Here is a 19,242-nt window from a genome sequence, read left to right as displayed (position 1 = left end):
ATGAACTATAAATCAATGTGTTAATCAGAAAGCGCCGTACTTTCTGTCATAAAGCACTGTATTTCACTATGTTAATTTATAACAAGAAATTCCACAGATTGGTTTACAATGAACACTAAACTAGGGTCTGAACCACTTAAAATTTCAGACCTATGCGAAAGCTGAATATCCCAACCCTGAACCCACTCCAGGGAAGGAAGATGCATAATAATACGGGCACAAAATATTGTACATTAACTCTGTCAAATCCAATAAATATATCAATGAAATTTGAGTTTCCAATTCCGGTGTCGTCTGATTCTATCTTTATACCATCTCATCTAACAGGCCATTACTAAAATGCGCGAAGTCTTCTTGAAGAAGAGGTGAGAAGATGGCAACAAGTAGCGGGTTTCTTCTCAAACAACCGAGAAACTCATGCTTCCTTATTTTTCCATCACTGTCCGTATCAAATAGTTTGAATAGTTCATTAACCTGAGAATTCAGATGTAAGTTTAGAGACGACCATTAAAGTTAATAGTTTAAAATCTGAAATACGTTGGTTGGTGACCCAAATCCGACCAGATTAACTAATAAAACACGTCTAGCTCAAAAATATATTACGTAAAAAGTCACAGCAAGCGTGATTTTACCTCGTGATCTTTGACATTGGGCATGCCCAGCCGAATTGCATCTCCAAACTGCATCCACGACAAGAAATTAAAGGCTGAAAACTTCATTATGTGTTAAGTTAAACATAAAATGATCAAAAATCAAACCTCTTGTTCATTTATGTAATCATGTTTCCCAGCACTACATTTTGCAAAAGAAAATTCACAGGCGCGTTGAAATACTGGCTGTTTCATGATATGATTAGATGCCAACAAAAACTGCAGGTGAAACAATATCCAAGCATTAGTTTCTAGTTCAGTATGGACGACATGAGAAGTAATAGAGAATAAAACACCTTGAGAAGATGAAGAATTTTATGATTTTCGGAGAAAATCTCAAGGACAAGTTAACAGTACTGAGCCACAGACTTAACAAATAACACAAGACAATTTATTTTTTAAAAATAAGAAAACATGATATTAGGATTATGGTATAAATAATGCCATAAACATGAATGTGTCATCAAAATTGGGATGAAGAAATAATAAAGTACGGCACAATCAAAGACAAGAAGTATCCATATTACCTGCTGAAAAGTGATCTTTCTCGTCTTCTCAATATCAACAAATGCAAATATCTGCATGTCAAACAAACATCAATGAAGAGAAAGAATTTGCATTGCTTAAATAGTGTAGGAAATGTTTTATTCTATGCCTAACAATTCTAATGTATGTGAAGCATCAAGCGTTGTATTGACTGCCATTTACATACATAGAAACACATCAACAGACACAAAATGTGGCCTTAGCGGAAACCCGTATCGTAAAAAATGGATCTAAGTTGAGCTTGAAACCTATTAGGAAATCCGTAAGTATTTTTAGCGTACACGTCAATTTCAAATGACGACCAGAAAGACCTTCTATGGCAAGTTCAGGAGAGCAAACAGCAATAGAAAGTTGCAATAATACAATAATTAAGTGAAACATTGGGAAGCACTTGCACGTACCTTTTCCGATAAACTACAAGGCTTCAATCTCAAAACTCTTAAGAAATCCTCAATCTTTACATTACCACTGCATAAGAAAAGAAAGGATGAGACCTATTGACGCGCTGATAAACTAAGAAGAAAAAAATGCTTGAGCAAGCTCAATTGAAATTGGATTAAGAGCCATTCCATATATCTTCAATAGTTTAAGTTAGAATTAGAGGAGGGGGAAATCATAAAGCAAATATTGCAATCCTTTCGCCAAAATTATAAGAAATCTTAGCTTATTATGTAAATAAAGATTCACCGAAATACCTGCTATCAGGATTCATGGAAAGAAACTTCTCCAAGAATTCCAAAGCCTCCATAGTGTTTATACGGTATGACTGTAGATCAGAAAATGTATCAGAGAGCTTATACAGGAGGAAGAAAAAGAAATAGGAAGTATAATAATAACCAATATCTTTAGGACTCCAAATACCGCATACAGCATGAACTGATACAACACTAAGCGTAAGGAAACTAAGCTGTCATCTGCATGAAAGAGACCTTATACACAATACTATTTCCACTGATATTAGATTTAACTTATTTACCTCAAGTACCCATGACATATCCTTCACATTCCACCATTGATATAACCGTCCGACACTTATGAAACAAAATCATAATTTTTTCACAAAGTAGCTGAGTCAAACACTTGGACATGTAAGCAAGTCAAACACAAGTTCCCAAGTCCGAGTAACATAAGTTTAACCATATAAACTATTAGAGGAGCCCTATACGATAAATCATTTATACTGTGGTGAAGCTACCAAGTAGGTTAAACTTTTAAAGTTTTAAAGAGGTTCTAACCAAAAAGAGTCATCATAATACACAGAGGCAACTGCAGCCTCGAGGAAGGTGAGAACATCACAAACAACAGATCTCTATTCTTTTTTTTTTTCCTCTTATGCTTTGTTTGGGAATGGACATTTGAATTGTAAATCTTGAATTGCTTCAATTTATTTGTTTGGAAGGTCATGAATTTCAATTCTAGAATTTGGCCCAATTCCAATATAATTTCAATGCTCTTTAAAATGGCCCATGGTAAAATGACAGCCCATAACGTATCATTTGAAATCCAGTTTGCTCTTCCACTTTCAAAAATCCTATTTCATTTTTCTGCCTCAATCAATTGCTGTGCCCACTTCTATCTCTCTTTAATTGCTGTGTTCTCCCAATTCCAATTGAATCTGCCTCGATCCACCATTGTTGTTGGTGTTCATTGCTCCAAAGCTTTTTGTCCTTGCTTTTCAGGTATGCTTCATCTCTTTCTATTTCTCTTCAAGGTATTTTTCAAGGTATTTCTGGAATAATGATGAAGCTTTTTGAAGTTTAGAAGCTGATTAAAGATGTGTCAATTGGTTTCTTCTTCCTTCTACCTTTAATTATTTATACTTTCCATCAACCTTTTTATTTTTACAAAACCAATTAATTGATTACAGAAGAACAAAAAATTGATTACAGAAGAACAGCAAATTGATTACAGAAGAACAGCAAATTGATTACAGAAGAACAGCAAAAAAGTCTTGACGAATTTGCAATTTTGTAAGTTGTTACTCCATTTTATTTAGGCAACACTTTTTTTTACTATTAAATATCAGTTTGTTGTTGAGAAATTTGCATTTTATATGAACTAGATTATTACTGAATTGATCAGAAGCATTATTTTTTTTTGCTTTTGATTGTTGTAGGCTGTAGCATTTCCTCTTTACAAATTGGTTTTTTATTTACTTTTTATATATTTTTGTAAGTTGTTGGCTTTTACGAGCCACGTTTCATTTGATTATTACCCTTTTATTTTAATGCATAAGTTTAATAGGCTATACTATCATTCTCAAAAGCACAAATGGTGTATTAGCATTAATTTCCAGAAGTTTGCAATACTTCGTTGTCCATCACTTATTAGTGGTAACTTATTAATTGCAATTTGTAAGGAGTTAAATCATATACTTTATTTATAAGGGGTTAAAAGTTAAATCATATACTTCTACTAGAAGTGTCAAAGATTCTTAATGTTAATAATAATTTATACAATTTGTAAGTACTTATTAATTGCAAAATACTCCCATATATCCTAAGTGACAAATATTTTTTTTGTGGGAAGACAAAAAATGTCTGATCAACTTAGTATTCAAGAATCCAGAAAACGTGCAAGGGAGAATGTGGATAAAGATAAGAAAGTTGTTATGGCGGTTGTAGGTTTTTTCATGACAGTTGTTGTGGCTTGGTTTGATTTGAGGTATGAAGTAAAGGAAATAACATGGAATCAACAAGAACGTATGAATAAACGAACAATTTGGATGGACACGTTGATGAATGACAGAATATGTAGGGAGCAATTACGTCTAGATAAACGTTGTTTTGAAAAATTGTGCAATATTTTACAATCCAAGGGTGGTTTAGTGACTACAAGATATGTTACAGTGAAAGAAATTGTTGCAATTTTTCTTCATGTTCTTGCACATGATTTGAAAAACAGAACAATACAAGCAACCTTTGCTCGTTCTGGAGAGACTATTAGTCGACAATTTCATGTAGTCCTTAAAGCACTACTCAAGCTTGGCCAGTATTATATAAAACCATGTAATAACCAGAGCAATTACACAAAGGATACAAAGTGGAATAGGTTTGAGGTAAGTTATAGTATTAAAAATAAATTGATGTCTTTACTTTCTTAGGAGGTTTGATTTGTAGTATTAACTAGCATAAACCATATTAGGGCGTTGTTGGAGCTCTCGATGGAACTCATATTAAAATCACTGTGCCTATTGAGGATCGAGCTCGCTACCGAGATAGAAAGGGGGACATTAGCACCAATGTTTTAGCTGCATGTGATTCAAATCTTCGTTTTACTTACGTTTTGCCTGGTTGAGAAGGTTCTGCTTCGGATCCACGCGTTCTTCGTGATGCTCTTCAAAGGCCTAATGGTTTGAAGATTCCTAGAAGTAAGACTTTATATGTGTAACAACAACCTAATAATTTACACCAAATGTAAAATGAAATGCTAATATATGTATAATAATTATATAATGCAGATAAGTATTTTCTTGTGGATTTGGGAGTTGCTAACGCTGAAGGCTTTCTAGCTCCTTATAGAGGTACGAGGTACCATTTGAATTTGTGGAGAGGCACCACTCCAACAAATTACAAAGAGCTTTTTAATTTACAACATTCTTCAACTCGAAACACAATTGAAAGGGCTTTTGGGTTATTGAAAAAGCGATGGAGTATACTTAGAGATCCAAGTTTTTATGATAAAAAGACTCAAATTAGAATTATCAACGCTTGTTTTATTCTTCATAACTTTTTGAGGGATGAAATTATGGATGAAACAAGTCTTATTAATGAGGTAGATGAAGATTTACTAAATATAGAGACAATTGATGAAGAAGATGTAGAAGATGATTACATTATTAGTACGCAATCAAGTAATGAGTGGAAAGTGTTTAGAGATAATCTTGCTCAAAAGATGTTTGAAGAATATCAACTGCGAAGGAGACATGTTACTTGAGATTTTAGTTAGGAGATCTTTGTCCTAAATGTCTTACATGCTTGTAGATATTAAGCTAGATTTGAAGTCTTATTACTCTCTTAAGTATTATTTGAAAGAACAACTTAATTATGTATTTTTATTTGCACTAAAGCCTTTAAAGTAGGTTGTTTTGTTGGGTACATGAAGACTTGTTTAAAATCATATGGCTTCCTTATTTGCACTGCTACTCGTAATTGTTCATATGTAATTATTTCACTACATATTCTGTAATTTGTATTTATATTGTTGAGGACATGCTTGTTAATGTTGATTGCCTTTGCTGAGACATACTTTTAGCATTCATCATGAAGAGATCCGAAAAAGAGCCAATGGTACCACAAAAACAACCAAAACGATCTTATCTCACTTGGAACCAACAAATGGATGGTATACTTATCTCCACTTTGTTTGAGCAAATCAGTGAAGGAAATAAGGGCGATGGAGAATTCAAACCACAAGCATATCAAGCTGTTGCTGATAACCTAAGGAACCAATTGGGTTTATTGGCTACCACCGAACATGTAAAGAATCGAATCAAAGTATGGAAGAAACATCATTCAGTTATCACAGATATTCGCACTTACACAAAGTTTAAGTGGGATGATGATAAGAAGATGCTTATTATCCCAATTGAAGACCACGAGGAATGGAGTGCCTATTGTAAGGTACAATCTCATAAATTGACTTCATCTAAATATTTGCTAGTAATGTTCTTAATTAGTTTCAATTTCATATTATCATCTATTAAAATTCTCCACCTTATTTTCAGTCTTTGCTTGTCTTTGCCTTTTGTATTATTTTCGGCCCTTGGTTTTTATATTATTGTCAGTGCTTGTGATACTTTTTATAGTAAATAAATAGAAGTATAAATAACTTGTATTTTTTATCTTTATAATATTTATCTAGTAATTTTTGTAAATAGGTCAATCCCTTGGCGTCTGCTTATAGAAATAAGAATATCGATCATTGGGATGAAATATGCACACTATTTGCCATGGATAGAGCTACGGGTCAAGAAGCTGAGCAACATGAAGAATCTGTGGCAGCTATGGAGAAAGAAAATGAAGCTTGCAGTGCATCTGAGGCAAACTCGGCATCATCAAACAAGAGGTCAAAGAAAGATTCTATCGTGGATGTTATTTCTAGATTTACAGAGTCGTTTGAAAACTATCTACAATCAAACAAACTTCCACCTAAGCCCGATTCCAAAGAGGTTTATGATGTTGTTTCAAAGGTTGCCGGACTAGATCGACATGAAGTCTTGAAGGCAACAAAGCTGTTTTTGAAGGATACAGAAGAGTTTGTTATGTTAAAGGAACTACCAGAAAATGAGAAATTAGACTGGGTGTTACTATGTCTTAACTCTTGAGTAGCTTTTTTCAGATTTTATTTTTGTTTATATGGACAGTTTGGATGTGTTTAGAGTGGTATTGACTATATTTTTCCAAAAAAGATTTTGAACCATTATGTTTGATTAAATGTTATTATTGAATTCAAGAATTGTAATTCTTCATTTTTGCCAAACAATGTTAGAATTTGAAACTTAGAAATTAAAAATCTCATTGATTCCAAACAAATTTTAGGATTTGTAATTATGAAATTGTAAATTCTAAGATTTTCCAAACAATAAATTTGAAATTGAAATTCAAAATTTAGAAATTCAAAATTGAATTCTGAATTTTCAATTCAATTCTTGGTTTCCAAACGCTACCTTAAGGAAATGGCTTTCTGTTTAGTAAGAGAACAAATATTACTGTGAATTGTGATTTCTTTTTATTTAGTTTGCACCTATGGATAGCAGTCATCATTAAAAGCCTTAATTTCTCATTCTTGAACTCGGATAGACTCGCAGCCAATAAGAATTTTCAGTTTTGTTGCTGCAGCCAAGTGGCATCAACCATGCAATAACAGACAGCACATTCACTGTCACAAATAAAAGCGTTTGTTCCTGCAATTCATCATGGTTTGCTAATCCACAACATTCAAGCTAAAAAGAGTTTAAAATGGCAGCTGCGCCTGCTATTACATAAACCTAAATTTGCACTTTACCGAAGAAAATGAAGGTAGCAGCTTACAAATACTCACCGAGTTTATGTTGCCCATTTCAACCATATATCTTGAAGGATTTTCCTGAGATTTAAACAAGGTTAGAGATCAGATTCAGGGTGATCATTGGGTGCACATCTCATAAACGACCAGAAAATAGAGGTATATATATAATGACTTTAGTCATTAGATGTAATTATAATTGAATCCCTTCTAATTGTCCTTAACGATCCATTACCAGCTTAATCCACATGCATGTTAACAGTAATATAAAATGTTAATGCTAAGCAAAAGATGCAGAGGCAAAAGTTAGAATCAAAAGCACTTAAACTAAAGCGAAGACAAAATACATTGATGATCTTTTGGTAACATAGGTCATGGCAAAGTTGTTGTAAAGTTTAATATAAAGGAGCTCCCTCCAAATGAGTGTTTCAAGTACTTCAACTCACTTTTTTTACAACATACATATTGATAAAGATGTAAAATATAAGATTCAATGTGATGGGCTCAAATGAAGAGTTACAACATAAATATTTAGCAACCCATGAGCGCCACTGAAATCAAAGAGGAAATCTTCCTGTAATACCATTAAACCAGCATTATATGGGTCAGTGTATGGCTTTTAGAAGAGATCATTGTAGAAAGATGGGAATAGCGATATATGTGTTAAGATAGATGAGTCTACATACCCTATAGGATATAATTTGAAATGAAGACATAAGAAGTCTTTTGGTATCACAATTATCAAAGAGAAATGAGGGCAAGTTGTTATGTTGATTTGATTAATTGATAATAAAATAGAAAAATTCACCAAATACAAAAGTGGAAGGTTAGAAAAAGATTGAACGATGACACAAAGAATTGGGATTATCAGGAGCATATAAATATATATATATGGGAGCAGCCAGCCTTATGTTATTCCCAGTGTTCAGAATACTACTATAATTTATCTCCTTGGATTTGGCACAGCATTCAAGTTGCCTCTACGTTGATCTTCACTTCCAGCAGTTCGGCTACTTGCATGTTGTCATCCACAATGATTAGATTCCCTTTAATGTATCGTCGTTTTATACATAAACACACACACACACAAATCATATCATATGAATTTTGTAGATCACTTTACGGTTCTTACCATATGCTATTTTTTGTTTAGTATGGGATTTTCTATAAAAATGGACTTTTAAAATTCAGTATTCACGTTCAAGTCACATGGACTGTCTACTGTAACAGTAGTGATACCAATCTGAGGTACGTATAAAGTACTCGACCGCAAAAGACGCCTCACATAATGCTTACACTAGTTTACATTGATTTTATTTTAATTTAGTAACTTATTTTTGAACTATTGAACCATCGTGCAAAAACATGTCCATATCACAACCATATCCTAAAGGCTTTTGAGTTACCGCGATCACAATGTAGGCTGAAACGCTGAATAGACTGCAAACTGCGATATCTGTTTTGTGATCATTACCTCAACCGTTACCAATATCGTATTTATGCACCTCTAATTGAAATGAATGGAGGAGGAAATGTAACTAAATGATAATTGGAATTGTATTTTTTAGTTGTGGATAACAATTAGATACGGTCGAACAAAGAAACTTTGTTACCCACGATCTTTCATGTTGATTTTTGGTTCATAAAGCTGAAACTATATTTTGGGATTAAAGCATTGCAATGTTGTTGTTGATAGAAACATAAGATCATAGGAATGACATACCACATCAAATCACAGTAGAATCCTTCAGCATAAAAGATAGAGCACACAGCAAGAAAAGAAAAAAAAGCATTTCCAGGGACAACTATTCTCTTAGGCATTTAAAAGTAAGAAAAGTCTTTATTTACATAAAAATCACCCGGAAAGTAAAAAAAAATCCACTCACCTGCTTCAATTCAACTGCTTTCATTAAAAGTAACATGTCCCCGTATGTAAAAGATGTTTGCAGGACATTTAGTGCTGTGGCCATAGAATTTGCAGTCTGCAAGAATCCAATGATTGAAGTTAACAAATGAAATTTAACACAGAACAGCTATGTGCGTATGGAACTGAGAGAGCAGGAAAAAATCAATAAGGCGGTCAGAAATTCGAGCAAAAAATAACATTGAATACAGGAGATTATATTCAATTCCGTGTTCGCAAAGATTCATCACTAGTACAAGTGCCAAAATTGCTTTTGCTATCATATTAAAGGAAAGTGACAAGATGAAAGGTATTGACTCACCCTTTCGGCAAAAAAGGTAATATTTTCTTTATGAATCTGTGAAGGCCGTACAACAGGAAGGTATTCCACCTGCTTATTAGGATAGAATATTCAGAATAATAAAAAATTTTGAAAGGCAAATACATGGAAAAATCAGAGATCTCTTTACAATTTCAGCTGTCAACACAACCAACAAATAAACCATTGAAGGACATTTGAATTTACAATTAGAGATCTCTTTATAGGACAAAGTTTGAAGGTTTCAAACTGAAATACAGTCTACGTGGTCGGCATAACATTCATAACCGGTAGCTAATCAATTTCTCTCAATAAAACCAATCTCTTTTCAATAAAAAGGGACAATTATTTTTCCACCCAATTAAAATACCGTGATTTTCCTTTTATCTAATCTAACTTTCATATATAGCCCAAGAAAATATCTTGTAATGCTACAGTTTTCTAAAATGATACATTGCATTCACCAATGAAAACCCTGAATGCAAGGCTACCTTATGTTTTTCTAACAAAAGGTCTTAAGAATTGTAAATAATCAACAATATGTAAAAGGAGAGTATTACACACATTACTCTATGATGGTCAAACATTTCATTTCACCTCAACTGCATATGTTGAGTAGTCGACATTAAACATCTCATAGTTTTAAAATGGTTGAACTTGAATCTTGAAACTACTAGAATTTCTCTGCTCTAACAATACTACTAGGCAATGATAAGATCAACTATAATGCAATTTGGGATATCATATATCACTGATGTTGAACAAACCCCCAAGAGGAAAATCTTCTCCAAAAGTTATCATCAACCTTACCCCGAGGATAAATCCCTCCCTTCCCATGCCAATCTGTCATAATCTGAATATTGGGTGGATTCTAGTACATTGCCACCTTGAACGAATAAAGCATTTAATAATCAAAATGCTAAACTTCCCTCATTGCAAAAATGTCAAATAGCACCATGTAGAGAGAGCATAAAACATGAAAATCAGTAGAGACAGTACCTCCATGAAATTGTGAAATTGGGTGAACATCCTAAACATCAGCCTCACAAGTGAAATATTACCCCTAGAGAAGTAATAATTAAATTAATGCTTCATTTTAGATAGTATTATATTAGAAGGAAACTTATACTTGAAAATAGACATACCAAGATTGATCAAAGTGCACATAAGGATAGCGGACAACAACTGGTTGGATTGGTTTACCAGGTATGAACGCTCCCATTTGGAAAGAAAGAAGGAATCTCCCATTAGTCGTGGTTCCTTCCGGAAATAATAGAACTCGAGGAAATCTATTGCACGAAGCCTTTCTCTGTATACAGGTCCTTGAAAGCACAAATCTGTATCAATGGCTTACAATTGATAAACAATAATGAAACAAAGAAGTGAACACTGATGTCTGAATTGGCTCTATTGAGGTCTACTATGCCTCAGGTACTGTATTTTACTTTAACATCCATGGAAAGGTCAAGGTCTTGGAATCATATACCCACTATCGTAATGGGATTGTTTATAAATAAAAACCATACACTTCCGCAAAAAAGATGACCATAGGAAAATTTATTACCCGAGAATATAGTAAAATAGGTCAGTAAATTATTTGCGCTTATTGTTTATGTAAAATTGTAGTGATGTTTGAAATTAAAGTTTAATCGAAAACAAACTCTTGGTTAATACATATACTTATTACAAGGGTAAGGTTTGCGTACATTTGAACCCCTCATTGGCAAGAGCACTTGGCATGGGGCAATGGCATGTAGTTGTAGACCAGAAAAAGGGATTTTCCTCCTATCAGAACAATATTTCCCTTACGACCCCATTGTCGCCATGATTTTTTCTTGGACACACAATAAATACGCATGTCCATATGTCCAAATGCAATATGTGGGTTATTGTCTTGTTAAATACTATCATATGGATTTAACTACAAAAACATCACTATTTAGAATGGGGAGTGGAGCTCTTAAACTTATAGTATGTATTTCGATTTCATTGAAATATATTATTAACAAATAACACTTTTCTCTTAAAGACCCTAAGTACAACACTTTCATTAACAAAAACATTTCTCTATGATTGGCCTTCTTCATACAATCAAATGATGCTACTTGTGGAGAGGATAATTGACAGCATAAAAGAGACAAACATAAGCTTCCCACATCAAAATGGGAGCTTCGTAAAAGATAATCAACATGCATAACGATTAATGTAAACCAGAACTTTCACAGGTTTTCAGCTATACTATATCAACAAACCCCCTGTATGGCAAGTGTCAACTATAATTCACTCACATAATAGTACAACCCATCACCCTTCAAGCCTCAACTAACTAAGCAAATAGATTATTTCACCATTCCAAATGGCAATAAGCATGATATAGCATTAGACTGGATGCAACAAGACTTAAAATCACACATGAACTGATCATGCAATATTCTGCTTAGAAGTCAGAAATCGAACGTAAATGCATGCAAGCGATTCCTATCTTGTTAACACAAGTGACATATAAAATAAAATTCATAAATATATTAGGTTATATAATAGAAAGATCACATATTCACAGGTTCCAGTACCTTTATTTCATTCACAGCATTTTTCCTTGATGAAGGTGAAAACCTATTTACATATATCACCTGCAATAAATTCAGAAGCATAATCAAATAACAGCAGAAGGCATAACAATACTGAGTAAACATATGGTTATAATCCATAATCCTCAAACACAATAAATTTTCAATATACCTTATACTTCTAGTCCTAAAATTAAAACACAGTGAATGAACTAAGAACCTATATACAAACTGAAAAAAATATAAAGAATAGCAAGAAACATAAGGAAATAAAAAAGTTGGTACCTGCATTGCTCTGATAATAGTCCCAACTAAAGGCATTGAATCATGGGAATCGGACGCAACAATAGTCGGGAATAACTCATAGAAAAAGAATATTGGATCGATGTATGATACATGGTTCGAAACAACAATAGGAGCTATCTCTCGAGGTGTTGGCTTTCCTTTCCGTTGTATCCATTGATAGCTACAACAATACACACAAATTAAAATTTTCAGCCAAACTAAACATGACAAGAGCAATATACATGCTTGCTTATTACATCATACTTCATAATACTGAATTGCTTAAAACACAAGAAGAAACAAAAATGCAAAGGCCATTGACATCATTTGATTAGATACTTTAATAGAAAACAACAAAAACATCGTTGTTTAACTTAGAACTAAGAAGCATCCCATTCGTATTATTGTATACTCGGTCTCTGTCATCCAAAGTCCAAATTCTAAAAGCTAAAAGGAAACTTAGGCTCGGTTCTCAGACAAAACTTAGGAAATTTCCTTGAAATTCCTTGTAAAAGCTATCATAAAGTTTGCAAAGCCAACCAAAACATTTAAGCACACCATCATGACTTTCCAAATTATAGTACAGTCTAAAAAAACATTGTCCAAACTCCAAACTTCTCAATGAAGAAAATGATGACCATAATTTCTACAAAAAGATAAAAATAAATAATCTTCTTTAAATTTAATCATACTCTTAATCATTCCATCAGTGAATCTGAATAAGGCAATTATGAAAAATAAAAACCACAAGTCATCACTCTTATAGAAAAAGATACTAGTACAACCTTTAAAACGTCTCAAAACGAGTTTATTAAGCGACAATTATTACCACAAAGACGATGCTGTGTATGTATTGCCATTAAACCATTCGCTACAAAACTTGATTAATCAAACTCAAAAAATAGCTCCCTTTATAATAAATTATACAACATATCTGGGGCTAAAACTATAATTGAGTTGGTTCTTGATATTTATTTTAGAAAATAATCCTTCAAAATTCATCAAAGACTTGAACTTCAAAACAATTCTTAATCAAATCAAATAAAGACACAAACTTTAAAACAATTCTCTAATCTCTACAATAGAAAAAAAAAGAGATATATAGATTGAAATTACCCAAAAGAGAAGAGTATACAACGAGCACAAATTCTTGTAACCCACATAAGATTAGACCTCCATCTAGGCATAGGATTTTGCTTATCTTTCCAACCTTGAAGAGCAAGTAAAGTAGCAAAATACCCAACAACTAAAGTCAACCCAAAAACAGCAAGTCTAATAGCAGTAATAGGAAGAATAATTAAGATCTTAAACCATTCATAAAACCCATTAATTTCAAAGGTATGATTTCTGAAAGGATCAGCAGTAGATGAAGCTGGAACACAAAACCCATCAACGCCCAACAATTCAAAGGGGTTTTGAATGTCAAATTCAGGATCTTCCGATGTGGGATTTTCAACCGTAAGAGAAAGATGGGTTTTTTCAGCATCAGAAGAATCTAAGATTGCAGCTTGATCAGTAGTAGTATGATTCAAAAATGGAGTGGTTAGAGTAGGATCCGCCATTAAAAGGCAGTTCCAAATATATATAGATGGAGAAAAAAAGATAAGAAACTGAAGATGAATTTGGTGAAGAGATGAATCAATTGTGAATTCTAGAAAGCAAAAATTTAGGAAGAATCAGACAATGAAGGACAGAGAAATGCTTGATGAATGGTGGGGTTTGGTGAAATAAAGGAAAGAGAGCAGAGGGATATGAAATATAATAGTCCTATATTCATATATTAATCTATACTCCATTTATACACGCGGTTCTTTTTTGTGGAGGGTGATATTTGAAAATAATCAAGGAAAAGAGTCAAAGACCACATTTATTGGGAATTTGCGATTTCTTGATTTGGTATCAAATCAAAACAAGAATAATGAGCATCATGAATGTAATTTGCGCCCTTTTTTGTTTTATGGTCACAACTTATATGTTTCCAATTACATAATTCTTGTATAAGATCCATTCATCTCTATACGTAATATATATATTAGTTAAATTATTAGTATATGCACTTTTTATTTTGTGTTTGTCGAAAAATAATTTTTTATATGAGTAAATTTGTACATAATTTTAATTTTATATTTTGAAGAAATTTTTTTTGTTGGTAGATTAAGAATGATATTTATATAAATTTTTAAAAATAGCAAGGAACATTTTAATATATGAAAATGTAGCAAATTGACATAAAACCAAAAATATTAAATATTGTAAATTGAATTGGATGGATAAAGTAGTTTTAAAGTTTATTTTAGTATAGTAGACTTAGGGTGTGTTGAATATTTAGTGTTATAATAATTCTAAGGAAAACATTTAGTGTATAATAATCCTAAGTAAAATAATCACCAAGTACTACAAATAGTAGTGAGAAAATATGTATTAAACTATAAGGTACAAAAGGGGTTCAAAGGATAGGACAAAAGGAAATTGGAAAACTGAGTCAGTAGGAAAAGCCGACTCGGTTTTCTTAAGAATGGGCCTAAAGCCAACTCAGTTAGGTACTGTTAAATGATTTTTTCCAGTAGGAAAAGCCGTGTTGGCTTTCCAGGGGTTGGAGGAAAAGCCGACTCGGTTTTTTCCTCTGATCTGACCGTTGTGTCTTTACGTTTCCTTTAAGTTAATTCATTACATTGGATTCCTTCTCTTATTCCATATCAAAGCTGATGGTACAAAGGCATAATGAGGAAGAATAATACTCATGAATACCTTGGTTAATGGTATTGATTGGAGGGCATTAAGGTTGATCATCAATTGGTGATTGAATTTGCCATGACCCTTGATTATACTTGAACTAGTATAATTAGGGGCTTCGGAAGGATGCTACACACACCAATTTTTCTGAATTCTCATTCTTGCTTTTCTTTTTCACTTGAGTTCTTTCAAAAGGAGTTATAAACTTTTTGTTAGAACTTCCAAAGTTTATAATTCATCAAACACTTGTTGTTAAGTTACATATCTTAAGTACTAAGGGTGTGTTGTGTAGTTTGTATCTCATTGTGAATTTCCAAGTCAAAACTCAAGTACCTTTGTGGGGGAAATATCACAAGAGGAAAGTGATTACACGCCTACAACAAGTATCAAATTTCCGGGTAACGGTTGTCGTTACAAAGATAATCTTCAAGTTTGTTCTTAGTGTATTTTGTAAGTTTTATTATAGCCATCAACAAGGAAAAATACAAATTTCCAAATTGTAATTTGTATTTTGCATTATTAGTTTGTAATAGAGTGCCGATGAATTTAATTGACCTACACTAACGGCCTGTTTGGTTGGTGGTAATGGGAGCAAAAAACTAGTGTAATTTTTGTTAAAAAGTCTCTTGGTTACCTTGATGGTCATGCTTGCCCAATTTCAGTCATCTCATTTCTTCATCAAATCAATTCCAATATATTACCATTAGGAGAGGTGGTATTAGTGTAACAACCGTTTTTTTTAAATAATAATAATAATAACAAATAAATTTCAGAAAAATAAAAATAAAAAAAAGAAAAGAAAAAAGAAAACATAACTCCCCATTAACAATAACTTCCCACTCCTCCCTCTAACCTTATAACTAACCTCACTTACCTCTTATAAATTATACCAATTACCCTTAATTTCATTCACATTATTACTCACACTTCCTTCTTCTCCTACAAATTACTTCCTCCATCTCCCATTTGCTTAAAATTCAGTCAAGAAAACGCAAGATTTTGATATTAAAGGTATGAAATTTCATCTCTTTATAATATTGTTCTACCAATTTCAATCCAAATTACACATTTTGCATTTGAAAAAAAAAATTAATTCTGACCTTAGCTTTTCCGGCGATACGACGGTCACCGGGATACCACCGGCGTGCGACGGCAGCCATCGGAGCCACCGCCGACCGACCTTCTCCTTCTTTCTTCTCCCTTTCTCCTCCTCTCTCCTCCTTCCCTTTCTTCTTTCTTTTCGTGGGTTCCTGGAAACTCACCCATTTCTCTTTTTTTTTATATATAATAATTATGATTATTATTATTATTATTATTATTTTTTAACCCTTACAATTTTAAATCTTATAATAAAATAAGTTAACAATGTTATTTAAAACCTTGCTCTTTTATACTACTCTTACAATTTTAAATTACATGTTTAAATTTATTCTTTTTTTAAATAAAGTATACAAAATAAAAAGGAGTCTTTTATATTATTTTTGAATGGGTTGATCGGGGTATTAAATTGAGATATATATTTTCTCGTGTAGACAGCGGATTCGTAGACAGAGATTATTAGGAGTGTACTTTGTCTAGGATCGCGTGACAGGGTAATTCTCAATGTCCATCTAATTAGGACTATCCCGTTAGTATTATGTGCTAAGTGATAATTAATGTGTTTAAATAGAATGCATGATTTTATATGACATTATTTTATATGATGTTATGTTTTATATATTCTCAAATTATAATTACTATTATTTTTTTTATCAAACTTGAACTTATAATTATTATTTCGATAGAATTTATATTATTATTTTAATATCGAAATTTGATACAATTTATTTGGAAGAGAAATATTTATGATATCAATTCCTATTGCCACCAATTGATGTTAGAATGGTGATTTGAAAAATGAGATTTCAGTTGGATATTCCTGAGATATATATTTATTGGGAAAATTTATGATCATAAAATAAATTGTATAATGAATGTTTGTGTGCTCGCGATTAATTATTAAAATATATTAAATCACGTAAAGTGTAACATGAGGGAAACGAAGCTCTTATATTTGTTGTGATCCAAGTATAAGGGTGATGAACAGGTTGCCCTGTTTGGTTAGTATAGCTGCCGACAGATATAATTATTTCTGATACTTGATACGATGTTTGGTCTTCCTTCTATTTGTTGTGATCCAAGTAGAAGGGTTGTGCACACTAGGGTTCCCTGAGACTACTCTGCTGGCCTTGAATTCTTTGGGGTGATGACCACTTGTTGAAGTAGGTATAGGGGTAAAGCCTCGGCCTACTGGCGTTCTCGTTCCCGCAAATTTAAAATTGATTATGTGTTTGTCATTATTAATTATCAAATTAATAAATTGGTTTATGTGATATTATATATATTATTTTCTCAAATTGTTTTCTATTAAACTCAGCTATATGTTATTTTCTAAAATTATTTCCAATTTGATTATATTGTATTTTCTTAAATCATTTTCAAACTTAATCGTCTTACGGGATGGAGTTGGAATTACTCAATTTTTCTGATTTTGGGAGTTTTTCCCTTGTTTTTCTTGCATTCTTATGTTACAGGTTATTGATTGCATGGGAATCACGGAGTGAGGATCACTTAGAAATATAGCTTTTACTAGAGTCGTATTTCAGTTTAAATTTTATATGGACACAAATTATGTTTTTGTCTTTTCTTATGTTGTAAGACCCTTTGTTGGATTTAAAATTATTAAGTTATTTCTTAGTCGTTAAGCCTTACATTTATTTTATTAGAAATAGATGTGGCGGTAACACTCCCATGAATAGGTTTTGACTCATGTTTTTCATTAAAGGTGTTTTCAAAAGTCCGATCTATTCTGAGGGTGTTACAAAGTGGTATTAGTAGCTTAGGTTTGTTTTGGTCAAATCTTAGGGTCGTTTAGGAGTTAAAGTTTGTAAAGGCTTAAATTAAAAATAGGCTAAATGATACAAGTAAAATTATTTTAAATAATTTAAGTAAGTTAAAAAAAAATTAAAATAAAATAAAATAAATTATGAGAGTGGGGACGAATGGGTTTATTGTTTTGAAGTACTTTTAAGTACTTAGTAGTAGTGTGTTATCTCTTTAATTATATTTTCGTTGTCTTTCGTTTTTGTTAGATGCCTCGATTCCGTTGCACTGCTAAGAAAAGTGTTAGAAATTTTCATGATGCGCCGTACCACCTTTCTATAAAAGCAGGAGAACCCATTTCCTCATATATCCATCGTCTCCGTGTAAGCATGGAGAATTGCCACCTAAATAAGTATCATGGCAACTCTGATTATAACAAACCACCTAAGCAAGCAGATGTCCTTATTCAAACCTTGAGTGATGTAGGCCCTTATGCCGAACTTAATAAAGAATACAACGACATAATTAAAAACGGGAGACCCAATTGGGAAAGGTATGCAGATGAAAATGAGAAATGGTTCCTTACTCTAGAATATTTAGAAAAGAGGATGATCGATGCTAAGGCGAAGTGGATTTATAATGTATCTGGGAGCTCCTATGACTACGAGGATGAGAGTGACGGGGAAGATGATAACACCGACACCATACCTATACTTATTCAATCTGAAGATGAAGAAAACTATGAACATAAGGAAGACTATGTAGAAGATCCTGAGGAGGATCCCGAGGAGGATTTTGAGGAAGAGCCAGTTCGAAAGTGACTTTGATGATTACTTGTTAACTAGAAAAATAGGATAGGATGGAATCTGTTAGCTTTAGATTATTTCGCTTGTTGCCTTTATTTTTGAACAATGTTGATTTTATTCATTGTCATTGGATTATTATTTAAAAATTTATATTAATGAATATTTTCATGAGTCTTTTTATGTTGTGTGTGCAAATTGTTTCCTTGTCCTTTCTTTCAATCTTGAATATTGAGAATAAGTGTGTATGAACATGATGGAAACGTGAGTAGTAAACGCTTAGTTTCTTATATTGGAAGCCTATGCAATACCCGAACGTTTACACTCGATCTCGCAGGCGTCAACAAGCAAATAACATGGCCGAAACACCTGAACAATTAGCAGCTAGAGTGAGGGTATTTGAGCAGTTGTCTCAAAACGTAGGACTATTAGTGCAAAACCAAGCTAACAATATGAACAATGGACATGATGACCCCTAAGCTGTCATGGCTAAGAAGATTGCCACTTTAAAACCCCTACCTTTGTTGGAAAAGAGGACCCTATGCTATTAGAGAATTGGTTACGTGAC

The 19,242-nt window shown here is 32.7% G+C and overlaps 1 protein-coding gene across 1 annotated transcript; it reads right to left on the bottom strand.

Moving 5' to 3' along the window:
* Window positions 1-20: 20 nt before the first annotated feature.
* Window positions 21-14,200, bottom strand: LOC130809844 (lysophospholipid acyltransferase LPEAT2). The gene is made up of 14 exons (XM_057675678.1): window positions 13,393-14,200; window positions 12,277-12,457; window positions 11,995-12,054; window positions 10,570-10,733; window positions 10,424-10,487; window positions 9,428-9,496; window positions 9,089-9,184; window positions 7,239-7,283; window positions 1,892-1,962; window positions 1,598-1,664; window positions 1,178-1,228; window positions 759-869; window positions 633-680; window positions 21-474 (listed from the first exon to the last, which is right to left on the bottom strand). The coding sequence occupies exons 1-14, from the start codon at window positions 13,836-13,838 to the stop codon at window positions 307-309; spliced, it is 1,641 nt and encodes a 546-aa protein (XP_057531661.1). The 5' UTR covers window positions 13,839-14,200; the 3' UTR covers window positions 21-306.
* Between the last annotated feature and the right edge of the window lie 5,042 nt (window positions 14,201-19,242).

The sequence above is a fragment of the Amaranthus tricolor genome, chromosome 4, assembly GCF_026212465.1.
Source record: "Amaranthus tricolor cultivar Red isolate AtriRed21 chromosome 4, ASM2621246v1, whole genome shotgun sequence".
Lineage (NCBI taxonomy): Eukaryota > Viridiplantae > Streptophyta > Magnoliopsida > Caryophyllales > Amaranthaceae > Amaranthus > Amaranthus tricolor.
The sequence above is the reverse complement of the archived record's forward strand: the minus strand, read 5'-3'. Positions and strand labels throughout refer to the sequence as shown.